Source organism: Lepidochelys olivacea (genome assembly GCF_965140295.1).
Source record: "Lepidochelys olivacea isolate rLepOli2 genome assembly, chromosome: 2".
NCBI lineage: Eukaryota > Metazoa > Chordata > Testudines > Cheloniidae > Lepidochelys > Lepidochelys olivacea.
Window position 1 is genome coordinate 186,826,795 of NC_140412.1, and position 18,425 is coordinate 186,845,219.

At 40.2% G+C, this 18,425-nt stretch overlaps 1 protein-coding gene across 36 annotated transcripts in view; it reads left to right on the forward strand.

Annotated features, from left to right (window-relative positions):
• CLASP2 (cytoplasmic linker associated protein 2) overlaps positions 1-18,425 on the forward strand; it is a 265,493-nt gene that overhangs the window by 196,643 nt on the left and 50,425 nt on the right. For 19 of the 36 annotated variants that reach the window (XM_084618664.1, XM_084618668.1, XM_084618638.1 and 16 more), the window contains 2 exons: positions 8,879-9,042; positions 9,620-9,698. In XM_084618664.1, coding sequence (XP_084474790.1) covers positions 8,879-9,042; positions 9,620-9,698 — 243 coding nt within the window. Of the gene's footprint in view, positions 1-8,878; positions 9,043-9,619; positions 9,699-9,825; positions 9,877-18,425 lie in introns of all 36 variants that reach the window. The other 17 variants (XM_084618633.1, XM_084618647.1, XM_084618644.1 and 14 more) reach the window with 1 other exon arrangement.

An 18,425-nucleotide genomic window follows, 5' to 3' on the forward strand; every position in this document is an offset into this window, starting at 1 on the left:
GCAGTAAATGTATGAGATAAGCATCTTGTGTAAACTTAAGCATTATTTTGCTTGGTCATGCATATACAGTTTTCTTTTAGCAATATCGATCTCTAGAGCATTTATGTAGATTCCATAAATATACCAATGTTGATGAAATGGCATATTGCTGATTTTTTGTCACTATTTGACTTGGAAGCTAGTTAATAAGAGTTTGGATTCTGGATTACAAACATTACATCAGTTCGTATATTGAACTAATGTGTGAAAATTTTCTTTATATTAAAAACTTTCTTTCCTTTGCAAAATATGCAGAATTAAAAGTATTCCAGCTTGAAATTGTATATGCGAAATATAGCATTTAAATTATTTCATGACAAGAATGTACAAAAAAACCAGAAGTGACATTATAAGCATGCATGACATCTTTTTTGGAATGAAGATTACTTTAAAATAGACACTGAGATGTCATAAAAATTATCGCATTCCATATGTATATAATATATCTCTTCTTTTCATGTTTACTGGACACATTGATATAACACGTTTTGTTTTGTAAACTGAGGTATCATCCATATTATAACTAAACCAAAGTTTGTAACTGTACAGTAGTGATTTTAAAATATTTACAATTAGCTCCTAGTTCCAGTCACTGACTGTGTTGCCACCACTGGATATTACCAACCATTAATTGTCCAGCAGCGCATTTCACAGCAGGATACCCCAACTTTAAGCATCAAAGAGTTAATGGACAATTAGGTTTTTATATTTATGTGTGAGGTGACCATATAAAATCTTTTCCAAGAGTTTTTCTCCCAGCTTCTACAGGAATTATTATGACTACAGTATGTAAAGGTGTGAATGTCTAATTTTTTTTAATGTGTTCCAGTACGTCTTTAACCTAAGTACAGTAACTCCTCGTTTAACATTGTAGTTATGTTCCTGAAAAAGGCGACTTTAAGCGAAACGATGTTAAGCGAATCCAGTTTCCCCATAAGAATTAATGTCAATAGGAGGGGTTACGTTCCAGGGAAATTTTTTCACCAGACAAAAAACTACACACAGTATAAGTTTTAAACAAACAATTTAATACTGTACACAGCAATGATGATTGTGCAGCTTGGTTGAGGTGGTGAATTTAGAGGGTGGTATATTTCCCAGCGAATGCCTTACTACTAAATGAAGAACTAGCAATCAGCTGAGTCCTCAAGGGTTAATACATTGTTGTTAATGTAGCCTCACACTCTACAACAGGGGTCTCAAACCCGCGGGCTGGGCTATTTTCTCCGGTCCGCCAGCTCCCCATGGCCCCCCCACCCCCTCCAGCATTTACCTAGAGTGGCTCCGGCTCGGCGCACACCGGGGACAGGGCAGGCTCCCTCCCTCCCTCCCTGCCTGCCCTGCCTCTGTCCTGCTCCAGGAAGCGACCCGGACCTGGGAGGGTGGAGGGGGGGGCACAGGGGTCTGTGTGTTACCCTGGCTGCTCTTCCAGGTACTTCCCCCGAAGCTCCCATTGGCCACGGTTCCCTGTTCCTGGCCAATGGGAGCTTATGGGGAGGTACTTGGAGGAGCTGCCAGGGCGACACACAGACCCCTGTGGCACCCCCTCCCCCAGGTCCCGGCTGCTTCCCAGAGTGGCTGGCCCGCACCCGCCCCCCAAACTCCTCCTGTAGCTGAGCCCCCTGCTGCACCCCACACCCCGACCCCCTTCCCTGAGCCCCCTGCCACACCCTGCACCCCTCCTGCACCCCAACCCCCTGCCCTGAGCCTCCTGCTGCATCCTGCACCCCTCCTGCACCCCCTGGGGGCAGGGAGGGGATGGAGTTGGGGTGGGGATTTCAGGGAAGGGGTTGGAATGGGGGCAGGGAAGAGGTGGGGAAGGAGTGGAGTGGGGGCAGGGCCAGGGCAGCAGGGGGGTGTGGTCAGTGGCACGGCCCTTGGGCCAGTGTGGCCCTCGTGGTCATTTGAGTTTGAGACCGCTGCTCTACAAGGCAGCACGAATGGAGGGAGGAGAGATAGCATGGCGGACAGAGATACACACCCTGAGTGTGGGAGAGAGAGATGCGCATTGCCCCTTTAAGTATGCTGACCCGACTCTAAGTACATTCCCTTTAAAAAGATCCGAAAGTTGAGACAGCAGATGCGGTCCTTCCATCCTGAGCCCTGTCCTGTCCCCACCCTGCTCCATATGGAGAAGGGGTAAGCGGGGGGCAGGAGTAGGGGGAAGAGGGACTCCCTGACATTAGCCCCCCTCAGCACAGCAAGCAGGAGGCTCCCAGGAGCAGCACATGGCAGTGGGGGGGGGGGCGGAGGGAGGGAGGGACAGCTGAACTGCTGGCAATTGGTAGCCTGCTGAGCAGCTGCTGCACAGAGAACTTAGGGGAGTGGTGAGCTGATAGGGGGGCTGCCAGTCCACCCTGGTTCCAGGCCCCACTAGCTAGCTGCAACTGGCTTGCTCTTCCTGCAAGCAGTGGACAAATCAGGCAACTGTCAAACAACATTGTAAGGGAGCATTGTACAGTTTTAAATGAGCATATTCCCTAATTGATCAGCAGGTAACAACGTTAACTGGGACGACTTTAAGTGAGGAGTTACTGTACAAGGAATTGCATAGGGAAAAATTAATGTTGTGGTGGTGTTCTGGAAAAAAAAAATGGTTTTAAGGAGAAAAATAAACGGGAGCAAACCAACTACTTATTTCCAAACTATTCTAAGAACAGTTAGAAACATAATTTTAAATTTACTGTGCAAGTTTGAAATACCTTTTTTATTTTTTGTGTTTTTTTCTTCCATACAGGAACTTTGCATTGATGGCAACTAATTTGTGTGTTTTTATCTTTTTCCCCCTTTTTTCTTTTTGCATGCTGTCCCCTGTGTTGGAACTCTCTTTAGAGAGTAAGTTGGATCAATATTTGCTGGAAACCTAACCTTATTGCATGATTGTGAAATTAACGCTTTTTCTCTATTTTTTTCCTCCCCCAAAGAGTTCATGCAGTGTCAAGCCTTTCGCAATTCATATAGAATTATGCGTGGTAATGTTTTGAGATGTGTTTTTTCTACTAATGAACTGACCTTATTTGGTTATGCACTCCTGTTCTACATTGTGGTGATTGGCGCATCTGAAACTTAATTCATTTTAAAGAAAGATCTCAATTATACTTATTTTTTCTTACAGTATCTGTTTATTTCTCCACTATCAACATGTGATTAAGATGACTGATTTCAGAATTTAAAATTGAATCATGAAAACAAAGACTGTATCTAGAGAAACTATAGCATGTGTGGATTGTTCCCACTATAATTAAAGTTTGAATTCTAGCTTCCACTCTAATCTCACTCTTTTGTTTTGATGCTCATAAAAGTTTCTCAAACAAATTGTCCATGCTTTGTCTCAGATTCAGAGGTGTGTGGGTTTTTAGTTTTAGGGTTTTTTGGGAGCCTTGGGGGGGAGACTTAGACAAGACAAGGTTTGAAGATAATTCATTAAATTTAATATGAACATTTATTTTGGGCAATCTGAGGTGCTCTATGAGCATATAAATGTTTAACCAACTTATTCAGCCTGCAGATTTCAGTATAAGAGGTACCAAACCAAATAACTCCAGATCAAGAAATTTATGAACTCCTGTGACAAAGAAGGCAGAGTTTGTCAGCTCCTGGCTCAATTTCTTAATCTTTAAAAACCACAAAAAAAAATCCACAATTAATTGTTATGATGGAGTATCAAGCACTCAGAAGTTAAGGTTTCCCATAATAGTTGTCTGTGCTTTATATGTGTTGTGTTTCATATTTCTGTTTGCATTGTTAAATGTAAATATTAGAATATTATTCTTATTAACAACTACTATTCTATAGGGAGATCTGGTAGTGACCGCTGTAGTTAATTTGCGTTAAACTTCTCATTATAATAGATACTTGTGACCTTTTTGTTAAGAAGCTCATAACACTTCCATTGTTTGCTGCAGGCCTTTGAAAGCCTTTGTGTAGAGAAGTCTGGCTTTGGCCCTGCACCTGCCTCAGTTTTCCCTTCTGTCATGTGTCAAACAAAACACCGTATCTCATGTTTTCACAATACTGCTTCCTCTTCTGGGTGTGGCTTAGTACCATAAAATAATATACACAATCTTCTAGCCTTCTTTTATGGGTTCATTTAGTCCATTCAGTTTATAATGGGCTTTGAGATCCACATAACCCTCCATCTTGGCTTAAAAGTTCTTCCTGTCCTTTACCCGGGCTTCCCCTTCCTAACAGACCTCAATGTTCTAAATCCTTTACATTTCTTTCTCCCTGCAGGTCCCTCAGCTGACGCTTGTCCCTCAACAAGCTGGTACTGTTCTTGCAGTTCTCTCTTCTAGGCCTTTTGTCTGGGAGCTCTGAAGAGTTGTCACCTCCCCAGCAAGCTTTTTTTCCATACTCTGACTGAATTCAGGCTGCCCTGATATTCCCCAGAAAACCTAGTTTCTAGTCAGATTCTCCCCTAATGGTGACCCCTTATGCCTTTCTCTTAGGGGAGGTAACCTAAGCCTAGCACAGTTGAGGCTGAGTCAGAATCCTCTTAAAGGGCCAGCGTACCCTGTGACAGTATTATAGTATGCAAATTTAGATTCTGCTAACTGGTAGCAAAAGAGGTATCTACCAAAACAGTAATTTTGACTTTTTTCCAGTAGTCCCTTATAAAATTAATTTCTTACTTTTCTATGACGTCCAACAAACTGAAATATGCATCTTGTCCTTATGAAAGGACATTTGATGTAACAGTGTGCTTGATTTTAAACTTAATTGTGTGTGTACATATATGTATTTACAAGTAGTAAGACAGAGCAAATAATTTTGTGACTATCTTTACATTATTTCTTCAACTTCAGAATAACTGAACTTGAAAATTCACATGCACTGTACGACATGGATCTTGCTTCACAAAGATCAGTCACAATTTTCTTTGAGTTTTCCCCCCCAACCAAGCTTCTTTTTTTTTTTTTTTTTTTAAGGAAGGAAACTCAGACAAAACACTTAATGTAATGTCATGGTTGAGAATTGAAAATGTACAAAAGCCAAGAAATTGAAAGCTATAATTTCCCCAGCAATTCTAACTCTATCACACTGCATGTATATAATGGTATAGATGTGTACACAGCAGTACAAAATATTAAGTATGTGCTGGTGTCAGATTTATAGTAGATGTGGAAACCATAACTTCATAAACTCCTTTTGTACATTTAATTCTCAAGCATGACATTAGCAGAGTTTTCCCCTTCCCTCACATTTAATAAATTGGGCTAGATGAATTCTCCATTGGTAAAAGGAGAGGTAAATTTCACCTCCCTTCATCATGAAGGGCCATACCAGCAACAGGAAAATTCATCCCCTTGGAAAGGACATAAGAATTGCCATACTGCATTAGACCTGAGGTCCATTTAGTCCAGAAACCTTTCTATGAGGGTGATCAATGAGCTTCAGAGGAAGGTATTAGAACCATGCAGTGGGCAGATGTGTGGTAATCTTTCTCCAACATTAGGTTTCATCCTTTTCTATAGTTAGATACTGGCTTAAGTCCTGAAAAATGTTATTTAATATCCCTTCTGTAATTTATCATAAACTATGACAATTCCAGATATTCTTGCTGTCTGTAGCAATGTCCAGTATCCTTTCCTTTTTTCAGTCTTGCTAAATTCTTGCCCTCAACAGTTTTGTGTGGCAATGAGGAAAGGCAGGCAGTGTTTCCATGGAAGCACTCCCTCCTTTAGGGAACAATAGTTTTAACCTGTGCTGTGTTCCTTATTTATTCCCCTGGCTATAGTGGGAATGCACCAAATCAATAAATGCCCAAATCATAGTGTCTAATACCTGGTCTACAACGTCAACACACCTTTTTGGGGTTGGCTGTGTTTCCCCTAGCAAAAAAAAAGTTGTGTTCAACCATTGCTGTTAAACCATTTTCTGAGACCAATGGAAGCTGGTGTAGACTAATGAATTTCTACAATGCAAAACAAAAAAAAAGGTAGTGTTAACATACGGTTAAGTTTGAGAAACAAACATTCAGAAGTCAGGTAGTTCCAAATATTACAGCTGAGAGAACAATCTTAATTCAGCCATGTTGCACATCCTATCTATATATAGATATTTATATTTACAAACAGAAATGCTACTTTAAGGGTGTTATTTAGATTCCAAAGTTAAATGCTCAAAAGTTAGGAAATGCCTGATGTAAGGTTAACCATAACCCCTTAATTTTTCCTCCTTGGGCATCCATCCTGTGCACTGAGGCAGGGGTCCTGGGGGTCGGGGGAGTGGAGTATGGGATCAAGTAATAAAGGACTGTGGATAAAATTTTCAAAAGCACCCGAGTCCCATTTTCTAGAGTTTTTATAAGTCTATGTAGAAATTTAAGGCCCATGGATTATCAAAATTACAATTTTACCCTTACTGTAATGTACATGTACAGGGAGCAGAATTCCCCAATTGATGTTAAATATCACATTTCTGAACTTTTGCATGCTCAACTTTGCAGTTGAAGTAACACTCTTTAAAATAGTTTTTTGTAGTAATTTTCTAGGTTTGTTGTTTTGTGTTTAAAGAGGAAAAAGGTAAAGATGGGCAACTGGAGCTCTGTGTTGGGCCTGGGGGGAGACCAGCTTGGCCCTCTTACCACCCTTTTCCCCACTATAGCTATTTTGACAGCTATTTTGGTATTCCCAGGGATGTGTGCACTGCTGCAGTGGCAGCATGGGTCCAGCTCTTTAGAATGCTCATGTTCTGTTATTTTGACATGTTGCCAAAATATTCCTGAAGAATGCAAGTGACAGCAGGGAAATAGTGATATTTTAACGGTTGGTATTTCAGCCAAATCTAATGGAGTTTCTGGGACAAAGAAAAGGCACTTGGAAAGCCCTGTTACAAATCCAGTTTGCTTATAGTTATATGTAACTCAGACAGATTAATTGACATAATTTGATCATTTGACTTTCCAGTACTACTGTTTGGAGATTTGTATGTCCAGATACAATAATTCTACAAAACACATTTAGAATGGCCTACACAGAAATCTGTGTGCTATTGCTTATGTGGAATCAGAGTTAAAGTCTTGAGCTTGATAGCTTATTTTCTTGTTTTCAGAGCCCTGGAATTATCAGTGGGTAGGAGTGCTGGGTGTGGGGATCTTCTAATGTGGTTCTTGAGTAACTGCCCGACCAGGAGCAGCACTGGAGTAATGTTCAGCCTTCACCCAGTGAGAGAAACATCAAGGACAATAGATGGAAGGGAGGAGAATATACCCTACAATATTTCATTTTAGAGTGGGAAGAAAATGTTTTCTCTTGAGGAACCTTTTACCTATTTGGGACAGGAAGATGGTTTTTAATAGTTAAAATATTTAAAGTAGTCCTGAAGATTATACTGTTTGGTGTCTGTAGGATCCTGAGAGAATTTGAATGTATATGGCATCCAGTGCCTATTAATCAAGTGCCAGCCTCAAATACCTAATAACGGACACTTGTAAACTAATCATATGGATTTGCACCTTTAGTGTGTTGGGCATATTTACCTTAATGACCTTATGACATCGGTGTTAAAAGTAATTTTAGTGAACTTATGCAGCAGTATGTGTTATGGCCTAGATTAGGCTGGAATTCTGGCAGAATACATACCTTTGAAATTGTATATCTAGAATATGTATGTTCCACTCCAGCATAAGCACACACAAATCCAAAAGCTAGTGAAAGATCCTAAAAAGAAAAATAATGCCACCTAGCGGTAAATTTTATATACAGACACTTAAAAAAAAACAACAAAAAACCCAACCCTAAAATACTTCTTGATCTTAAGGTTGTACTATAAGTTTAGAAATTTGTAAAAAAAAAAAAAAAAAAAAAAAAAAAATTGTCATCCACACTCACATTTGGTGCAGTTTGCAATGTACAAATTGACAGAGGGTACATCTACACTGGATAAAAAAGTGCAGCAGCAATTCTCAGCCCGGGTCAACTGACTTAGGCTCATAGGTCTTGGGCTAGTAGAGCTGAAAATAGTGTAGATGTTCCCACTCAGTCTGGAGCCCAGGCTCTGAGATCCTGGCTGAGTTTCAGAGCCCAGGCCCCAGCCCAAGTGGGAACATCTGTGCTGCTATTTTTAGACTCAGAGCATGAGCCCCACAAGCCCAAGTCAGTTGACCTGGACTCTGAGAATTGCTGCTATGGGGGGGTGGGAGGGGCACCATGCAGCATAAATGTACTCATAGATCATTTTCATGAATATTTGCTTCCCAGCACCACTCTTCCAAAATGTCATAGATAGTAGCTAATATGTTTTTAGAAAGATTAACATTCCATATATTTCCAAAGGACATCATAATCAGAAATGTACTGCCGTTTTTCCTCTACTGGTGTGAATAATTTGTTTCAGAATGCTGCAAGAACAGAGGAGCCTGTTCCATTCTCCAAATCTTCTGTGGAAAGGAACAAGCATTCTCTTGATGCAGATCTCCACAGCTCATATTTTAATTAAGCTTTCTGTGGCCTCTTTGCTTTTTTTAAAAAGAGAAGCCAATTTTATTGTCAACGTAGAACTGACTTAATTACATAAAGCTTGAAGTGGAAAGAATTTTAAAATTAAAAAATAAAGTTGTGCCAGCCATCACAGTAAACATTTCTTTACCCAATGATACTGCATGGAATAGCTAATTGTCAAACTTCAGCTGAAGTTGAATAGCAATATTCTCTTGTATCACGGAGACCAATGAAAAGCAAGACAGATTGTTTTCCTGCTTGGCTGCAAATCACTGCCTCTGTTTGCCTTTGATTCCCCTACTGCTTTCTTCATCATTTGTGAGTTCAACACAGGTCAATGTCATTTCCTTTTCTTCCCCCCACCCCTCTCTCTTTTTTCCCTTCTCTGCCTCCTTTAGGTGTTCAGCATGTTTTTGGAGACCTTGGTCGACTTCATCCAGGTCCATAAAGAAGATCTACAGGATTGGCTGTTTGTGTTGTTGACACAGCTGTTGAAGAAAATGGGTGCTGATTTGCTTGGGTCTGTACAAGCAAAAGTTCAAAAGGCACTTGATGTCACAAGGTAATACATTGCTGACAAAAATGTGCATGCAATTTTGATTGGCACCAGAGTATATTCTCACACCTCTCTTACTGTACTGTAAGGATATTGGCCCCAAAACAGAATCTGTTGATGGCTTTAAAATGTAACAAATGTAATAATGGTGGTTTTCTAAATATCAGCTAATTTAAAGAATTCAGATTGTCCCGGCCGTTTTGAATGCTCAACATTGAAAGATGAATACAGAATCAGTTTTGTAGATTATGAAATGCACATCCTAGCAGGATTGGATTTAATAAGCCATACTCTCTTCAGAGAGTTTTAGTTTGTCTTACATGTTATCACATGTAATTGCTTGAAAGAAGTAGGATCTTTTGATATATGTTCTTTCTACGTTAGCTGAATATTTCTGAAAGTATGATATAGCATATCTACCCAGTGATTAAAACAAGTAGGCGTATATTGTAGTTTGAAAGGGAGATGAAGTTTTGATTAGTTAATATAGAGAGAGCCTTTAAGTTAGAGCGACCACCTCTACAGTTACTAAATGCATGCCCTGTGCAAGTAATGCATTTTGCCTGATTTCTTTATTTTGCAGGGAATCTTTTCCAAACGATCTCCAATTCAGTATTTTAATGAGATTCACTGTCGACCAGACCCAAACACCCAGCTTGAAGGTAAGAATTTACAAGTCTAAATTGCAAATGAAATATTTGTTGATAGAAATTTGCTTTCTCTTACTATTTGAATTTGTATTGCAAAAAAGGTTTTCACTTGGTGGATTTTGTTTTTATAAACTTTCAGACAGTCAAGCCAGTGCTGCAGGACCAGCTTCGCTCTTTTTGGAGCTCCAAGGTTTTTTGTCTGCATTATTGCCTTTTTTAACCCTATGTAAAAACTTTACAATGTTTGATAATTTTTATTTGTATGCATCTGTCTATGGCTACTAACCTTTGCAAGAAACTTTAAGCATGCAGATATTCAAGTTCAAATGATATACTAGTGTCAGAGCATTTGTTGCAAAAACAGCCCTGATAAGACCACACTTCAGTGAATACAGAAGCAACAAAAATATGGCCGCCTAACACCAAGCTGGTTATGCGAACTCACTCTATCAAGTCTTTTCTCATTTTATGTTTGTGATTTCCCAATCTTCTTTTCTGGATGTAGTTCTGACAATGAAGGTTTTTCCCTAAACTACTTTCATCTTGTAGGTTATGGGCATATTTAAAATTTAAATGTTAATATTAACACATGTACCTAAATTTTCATTCAAAACATATTACTTTTATATTTAGTGCATTATTTTATTTGTTAAGCTTTTCTAAAAGTAATGTGTTGCATTATATATGCACGCATTTTCACAGCTTAAGAATATGTTGACATAGAAATGGTGGTACAACCTAAAATTAACTGATTTCTGTAGGACGTGTACAATTAGAGAAAAGGTTGACTTTGGTATAAATGCTGTAAATCCTAATAAGATTTACAAATAAGGCAAATTGGGGAAATAACAAGCATATACGAAACTGGAATTTTCTGCTCTATCCTGCACGAAATTTTTTTACACAATTTGGAATGTTATGCAACATAACAATGCACAAGATTACACTTTTTTCCTGTACACAGTGGGGCTGAAGTCACATGCAAATACCTCATTTTTTGTTTTTGTTTTTGTTTTTTGTTTGCAGCACAGTAAAATGTATACTATTACTCACTCTGAGGACAGTTCATACTTTGACTACTATTACTTTGTGGTGGTGTATTAAACAGCGGGTGCTATCTCATGATCTGATTAGAGTTGTTGAAGAAAACAGATGAAGTAGTAATGAAATCACACAATTTGTTCTGTAACATGTCCTTAAGACAGAGGTTTATTGCAAGAAGATTAATGCGTCGATTGCTGAGAGTTACTTTCTCCATAAAATTCTGATGTAATTACTAAAGCACGATATGCTCCCTTTTGTGAAGCTTATGCTGTAGATTTGAAAGAAAGCATGGACTTCCGGTATGAGGATGAGGTCCAAAGAGTGGAATTCCTTAAAGACTTGGAGCCAGAGCTTAAGACTGAGGAAGCCAAGGCCAAGACCATTCTCCTGATGACAGAGAAGAAAGTTTAAAAAAAAAGACTGATTTAGGGAACCAATATTGAGCAGTTATCATAAAGATTCATCAGTGTTAGAGAAATCTTATATTTCTCTAATAGAAGTTGGCTGGAGAAGCCACCTCTTTCTTAGAGCTGTGGCTTCAAATGATTGTCTCAATAGGAGTAGTTTCAAACAGATTTTTAAAGAATTTTTTAAATATTGCCTTTTTTGTAAAGTGTGCCATTAACAGGCAATAATCTTGTCTTCAAAAATCTAAGAACTTATCATACCCCATTCCCTACCCCTCAACTTCTTCCTAAAACTTACTACTATCACTGAAGAGCCAGAGAACATACTTATTAGAAGTAATCAAAAATGTAATATAGTAATAGTGTTAAGGATTCTACCTACCTGTGTTAGTATTTTGTACTGGTACCGATCCCCATAGTACCAGAGTGCTTCCTAGGGTTAACTGGATTGGCATAGCAAGATTCCTTTTGAACTTGATGGAGTCCAGCTCTTCTCCCTTCTCTGGTTTTCAGAAACTCTTCTTGAAGGGATGGTTATGTACCGGTGAGAGGGAGTGGACTTTGTTGGAAATATCATTCTTGTTATGATGGCAAAACTATATCCAAGAGGAAAGTCTTTTAGCATGACCTACTTGTGATCAGATTCTGGATAGCTCATCTCTTCTGGAATTTGTTTTACAGCCATATCTCCCTGAGCCAAGAGTGCCTTGACTGGCTCACACACCGTGTGTCCTGGACTTTGTGTTCTGTGTTTTGTTCAAAGGAGCACAGCTGTCTCCATGGTTCATAGCTATATGGTTTCTGTTGAAGCTGGGACATGACCCATTAATGGCTTTGAAAATTAGAAGCAGGACCTTGAACTGGCCTCAGAGGTAGACTTGGCAGCCAGTGGGAGATCCAGAAAACAGGAATGATGTGCTTCTGCAGACTCAGTCCAAGTAGGAGGCAAACAGCCAGGTTTTGTACCAGCTAGTGTCTTTACAGTATTTTCACATTCAGCTTCACATACAATGAATTAAAGAAATACAGTTTGAAGGTGACAGATACATAAAAAATACTGGCCAGGTCTGGAAGGAAAAAATGAAGGTTTTTAGCAAATATTACTTGATCAGGGACAGTGATAAATCATGTAGGACCATTTTGGCAAATGCATCATGCTTATGTAGTAGTTTGAATAGGATTTTAATCAAATAAATAAAATGCATGACCAGGACTACTCAGTGTATTTACTTTACCTCTAAGTAAGTTGTTTTCCCAGATTGAAGTTTTGAGAGAGGAGCCATTCTAGTATGCTTTTATGGATTTATTACAAAAATAAGAAAACAAATACAAATAAGTGATATATGTTACTAATTAATTTACTTCCTATTTCCCTAAACTAATCTAATCTAACACAGTGCAATGATCAGCTCAAGATTACAATTGAAATACAGTCAATAAATCAGTGGTTCAATTTATCTGGCTCCTCCCCAGTTACTATAATGATTAATTAAATCAATGTATAAGATTAATAAAAGAATAACTTCAGTACTTCACAAGAAATTTAAAGACAAAAACCTTTCTTAAATCCAATCAATTGAGCTAAGAGCTTGCTAAAGACAGAGGCGGACTCTTGTTTTAAGGAAGTATAGCACTTAGAATGATTTCTGTGTAGTTTCCCACTTTAGTGTTCCACCTTAAGTTTCTCTGAACGTACAACCTGTGTTAAAAACTATTTACTTAGCTTATTCCCCTTTCTACACTAATAGTGTCTGTTGTCTTCCTGACACTGTTACATAAATGCAAAAGTGATTCTTAAATCAAGCACTTAGCAGTTTTGGAGCTTGTAACCCAAACTAACTTTTTGTACTAATAAGATTTGTGTTTTTTAGTGTCTACCTATAGAAACTGCTAGTGACACACACATACAACCCTGTCTCTACTGGAAAGTTGGAGAATTCAGACATTTCTAAAAATCTAAACGAAAACACTTTCACATCATTGGCTTCTTAGAGTCTCTAAATCATGTGGTTGATTTTAGTTGAGAATTAGTTGTTGCAAATAACTTCAGCTTGTTTTGCATGTGGGGAAGTAACTTCAGGCTTTGTTTAACTCAGGGGTCTTAAAGACGTGGCTGCCCGCAGAGTTATTTCCTGCGGCCTGCCATAGGCACCGACTCCACCGGCAGCCAAGCTCTCCTCCCTGCCCCCTGTTTGGCAGCACTTAAGACTTTCCAGGAGGGAGGAGCGGGGATTCGGCACACTCAGGGGAGGAGACAGGGCTGGGGTGGAGATTTGGGGAAGGGGTTGGAATGGGGGTGGGAAAAGGTGGGTCAGGGGCAGGGCCTCATAGACTAGATGAGCAGTCTGAGGTATGAAGTTCAGCATGTTTGATTCTTTGCTGTGAGTAGTTGGGAAGAATGTTCGTTAAAAGTGGCAACGTATTTTATATGAAAAGTTACTTTAAAAAGTTCCTGCCATTACAGCTATGTTGATAGACTGTTAGTGTAGATCATCATCAGTGTTACAGACCACATAAGGAATAGTTACAGCTGTTTATATTTTATTAAAACCCCTCTTCGCATTACAGTTTTAAAAAAATTAATAGTGACTTTTAATAACATACTATATTATTCTTCATTTTTTTCATTTTTGACTATACTTTTGTATCGTTGTATGAAGAGGTTTCAGTGATGCAGCCCTCGGGTCAATATACTCGTCCTCATGTGACCCTCATGGTGATTTGAGTTTGAGAACCCTGGTTTAACTGATGATTAGGGTCTTTCTCTTCCCCTTGTCTGGTCCAAGGAAGAGAGCAGGATACAACTTCAGGTGTCGTTTGTGTGAGAGCCTCCACCCCTCCCTTTCTTTCCATATTCTTAGTCTTTTGAGGGTTCAATGTCCGCTTGCTTCGCCTCAGGGACAATCCATGTTCAGTTAGAGATTTTAACATGTTGGCTGTACTCATCATGGACCAATAATTTTTCTCAATCGGAGGTCAGAGTACAAGATTCCAGTCTGAGGTGAATGCTTTCTTGCAAAATTTCTTGGTGACCACAATCAGATGTCCTCTTCGTGAGCAGGACATGTAGAGGACCACATGAGAAGGGATTGGTAACATATTTCCACTTAAGCCAGACATAAGTGTGTTAATTGTTTAAAAATAAGTAATGGCTAGTCAGCATTACACATTCCCACATATTGTCATTATAGTAAGCATAGTGAGGGGAAAGGGGCTCTGAGAGGTAGGGGCTCAGTCTAGGGTTGAGTTTCAGCCAGCTACTCTTTATCCAAGAACTGATCTCTTGTGTAGGTATTGTGACATATAAATAATGGCATTTTTTGAATCTGTAGAAAGAGATACACAACTTAGTGCTGCCAGTATTTAGTTGGCAACAGAGCCAATGACATCTCATCTGTGGCCTCATGTGGAAAGCTATTTGTTAAATGCTCTACAATAGTTTAAAATGCAGCTTGTTTATGTATGAGTAATTACAATATTATGGAGGTGCTGGTAACAGCTTCCTGATTATTATTATTTATTTGTATTACCATAGTGCCTAGGAGCATTAGTCATGGGCCAGGATCCCATTGTGCTAGATTCTGTACAAAGAACAAGAATATGGTCTCTGCCCTAATGAGCTTACAATCCAAATGTAAGACAGGAGACAACAGATGGATACGGACAGATCATGGGGGAGCACAAGGAAACAATAAGACAATATTGGTCATTGTGATAGGCGGTGGTCTTAAAATACCAGTAATAGTTGTCAAGTTTTTTGTAGGCATCACATCAAAGGAGAGTTTTAAGGGGGAATTTGAAGGAAGATAATGAGGCAGCTTTGCATACAGGGAGTGTCTACCACAATTGAGAGGCGGCATGGTAAAAAGCATGAAGGTACTTGTTCGGGGGGGCGGGGGAAGTATTTAAATTTGAGTTGAGCTTTGTACTTAAAGCAAGCATGTGAGGAATACACTGTCTTCCCCAAACCTACAGTATATAATTCTTTCAATACTGAATGAATTATCTGAGAATAAAATTTAATTTGAAATTGGGTTCTTTACAAAATGTAGCACTCTTATATACGTGTGCATACATTTTTTGGGAGGGGTGGGGGGGGTCCAGAATGATCTCATGTCAGGAGTTGTATGTCTATCAAAAATTGGAAGAGAGGTGAATATTGCATAGATATGGTACAATGGGTAGTATGTTTTTTTTTCTTCAATAAAATTTTAGATTCTTCTTCAGGTGATGTCCCTATGGGTGCTCCACTTCAGATTCATATGCCTGAACATGGAGCCCCTGTGCTGATGAGTGAGAAAAGACTCTTGGTACAAGAACCTTGCCTGTCTCTAGTATCACATCACCCCTTGGTAATGGGACGTTCTCTGGTACACTCTAGGGCAGACATACTCCATATTTCAATGCCCCGTCTTCTTCCTCCCCTCTAGAGCAGCAGTTCTTAACCGGGGGTCCATGGCCCCCTTCGGGGGCTGTGAGCAGGGCCACACGAGACTGGTTCGGCCCAGGGCAGAAAGCCAAAGCCTGAGCCTTGCTGCAGTGGGGCTGAAAAATAGTTGTGACGCAGGTGGGCCCTGGAGTTTTTATACCATGTTAGGGAAGGGGCTCAGAAAGAAAAAGGTTGAGAACCCCTTCTCTAGTAAATGACGAGGGCAGCTCCTCTGACCCTCCAATTACTGTCCAGTGTTTGCTCAGTTATCAACCTAGAGCTCAGTCTCTTGACACTTGGTCTGTGAGGGAAACTTCAAGGCATGGGTCACCTTGCACTCTTCCTGGTTTGAACAACCATGAGTTACTCTCCCTGCCCCCTCCCTTTCCTATATAGGGAAATAGTCGTTTTAGGATCTGTGGGCAGCCTATATGGAGCAACTCTCCAGAGCACCCAGTCCCACTTGTGGGGAGCATCAGAGAAGACATCATGTATTCTTCTCTGTCAGCCTCTCCAGGAATAATCCTTTGAGGATCAGGAAAAAAGGGCTAATGAGGAAGCTGCAGTACAGACTAACATCTCTTCCTCTCCACCCTGTGATGCAATAATGCTTTCACCGCCATCGTATGCAGATAATGTCAAGCAGTTCCAGGAACTGATGGGGAAAAAATTCATATCCCTTTGGACTCGTGAGATCGAACACAAACTAAGAGTTGTTCTCCATACTGCCTCCTCTGGTAGGTTAGCCTTATCTGTAAACATGGCTTTGCTGGAACCAGCCAAAATCACTTGGTAAACCCCAGCTATTGTACTCCCAACTTGTAAGAGGACAGATGAGAAATACTATGTTCCTGCCAAGGGTTATGCGCTCCTGTTCATGCACCCAGCCCTGAACTCACTGGTGATTGATGGTGTGAACGAATGAAATAGACAGCACTGCTCTAGATCCACACCACAGGACAAGGATCAATAACAGCTAGACTTGTTTGGCTCCAAATGTTGCTCTTCTGTGTTGTTACAATTTAGAATAGTCAATTATCAAGCCATACTCACAAAATATAATTACATTAATTATGGAAAGATCAATTTTTTTATTGACCACTTACCACAGAAGCAGTGAGAGCAATTTCAAGTGATCATCACAGAGGTACAACTGTTGGCAAGGACTTCGTTGCAAGCCTCCCTGGATACATCTGGTATCTCGATACATGGTGCCTCGATCTAGATGTATGGTGATTATAGATACTCACGGTATCTTGCATCAAGCTAGCTCAAGTATAAATAGTAGTATAGCCACGATAGCATGGGCAGTGGAAACAGAAGCACAGCTAAGCCATGCCAAGTACAAACCCATCTAAAAAAAGTGGATATGTACTTGGCAGGGCTCAGCCATGCATCTCCTGTTGCTACCCGTGCTGCCGCGGGTACACTAATGTTTATACTTGCACTATCTCAGTGAGAGCTAGCTTAAATACGTGTACACAAGCAGGGGAATCACTCCCCTAGCCTTAGCATCGATCCCTTGAAAGGACTTAAAACCACTAGATTGGTGGAAAGTTCCATACGTGGTCTGCACAGGAGTCCCCTTCACACTGCCTCCCCCCACAGTGACCATAGAAATAGATGCACACACTAATAGGATGGGCAGCGCATCTTCATTCATACCATTGAAGACAAATATACTGCTTAGGAATCTACTCTCCATATCAACTTGGTGAAGCTCAAAGCAGTCAAATATGCATGCAAATATTATCCAGCTATGATCAAGAGGCAATCCATCAGAATTATGACAGACCAGCATTGACTACATAAGTCACCAGGGAGGAGCAAGATCCTCTTTTTATGTAGAAGCTCTAAAGCTGTGGAACTGGTGGGAACTGGTGCATTGCCCATCAAATCTTCATCTCAGCCATACTTACCAGGTCTCCAGAATACTATAACAGACAAACTGAGCAGGTACTTCTGCCAGGATCACAAATGGGAACTCACTTAAGGGGGAGATAACTTATTTGGGGCTATCTGGGAATAGATCTCTTCACCACTGCCACCAACAGAAAACGTTTGCATCATCATGGCCAAGACAAATATTGTTCCTGTACTTTGGTTCCCTTCCTCTCTCATCCACCATTACACTTAATAATGACTTGCTGGCTCAAGACTTGGGGAAAATTAATCTCAACCTCGCAGCACTCACCTTAAGGGCTGGCTTCTAAATGGCTCTTACCTTTTTGAAAGAAGTACAGGAGGTGTTGCTGAACAGTAGGAGGGCTCGTACTAGGAAAACATACCTGCAGAAACGGAAGAGATTCCACCAGTGGCATACCCAGTGGCATCTGTCCCCTGTTGACTATTCCCTATTACACATTCTGGATTATCTTTTGCTTTGAAGAACTCGGGTGTCTCTCTGAGTTCCATCCATTTAACAGTTGTCACAGCTTTCCATTGCCCAGTTGAAGGGTTTTCAACATTTGCTCACCATACCACATCTTGATTCATCAGAGGGTTAATGAACCTTTTTCCCCATGTCACTGAACCCACCCAAATATGGGATTTGAATCAGTTCTCTAATGAAACCACCCTTTGAGTCACTAGCTAGGTGTTCCTTTCACCACTTGTCCATGAAGAGTGCCGTTTTGGTGGCTATTACCTCGTTTGGCAGAATCGAGCTAGGGACTCGTATGTCTGAGCCCGCCACACCATTTTTTGTTTTTATAAAGAAAAGGTACTTCTCTGGCCACAGCCTTAGTTTTTACCTATGGTAACCTTGGATTTCCATATCAGTCAGGATGTTTAGCTGCCACTTTTTATGCTAAGCCTCACCAGACTAGAGAATAAGGCACGCTTTACACCTTAGATGTC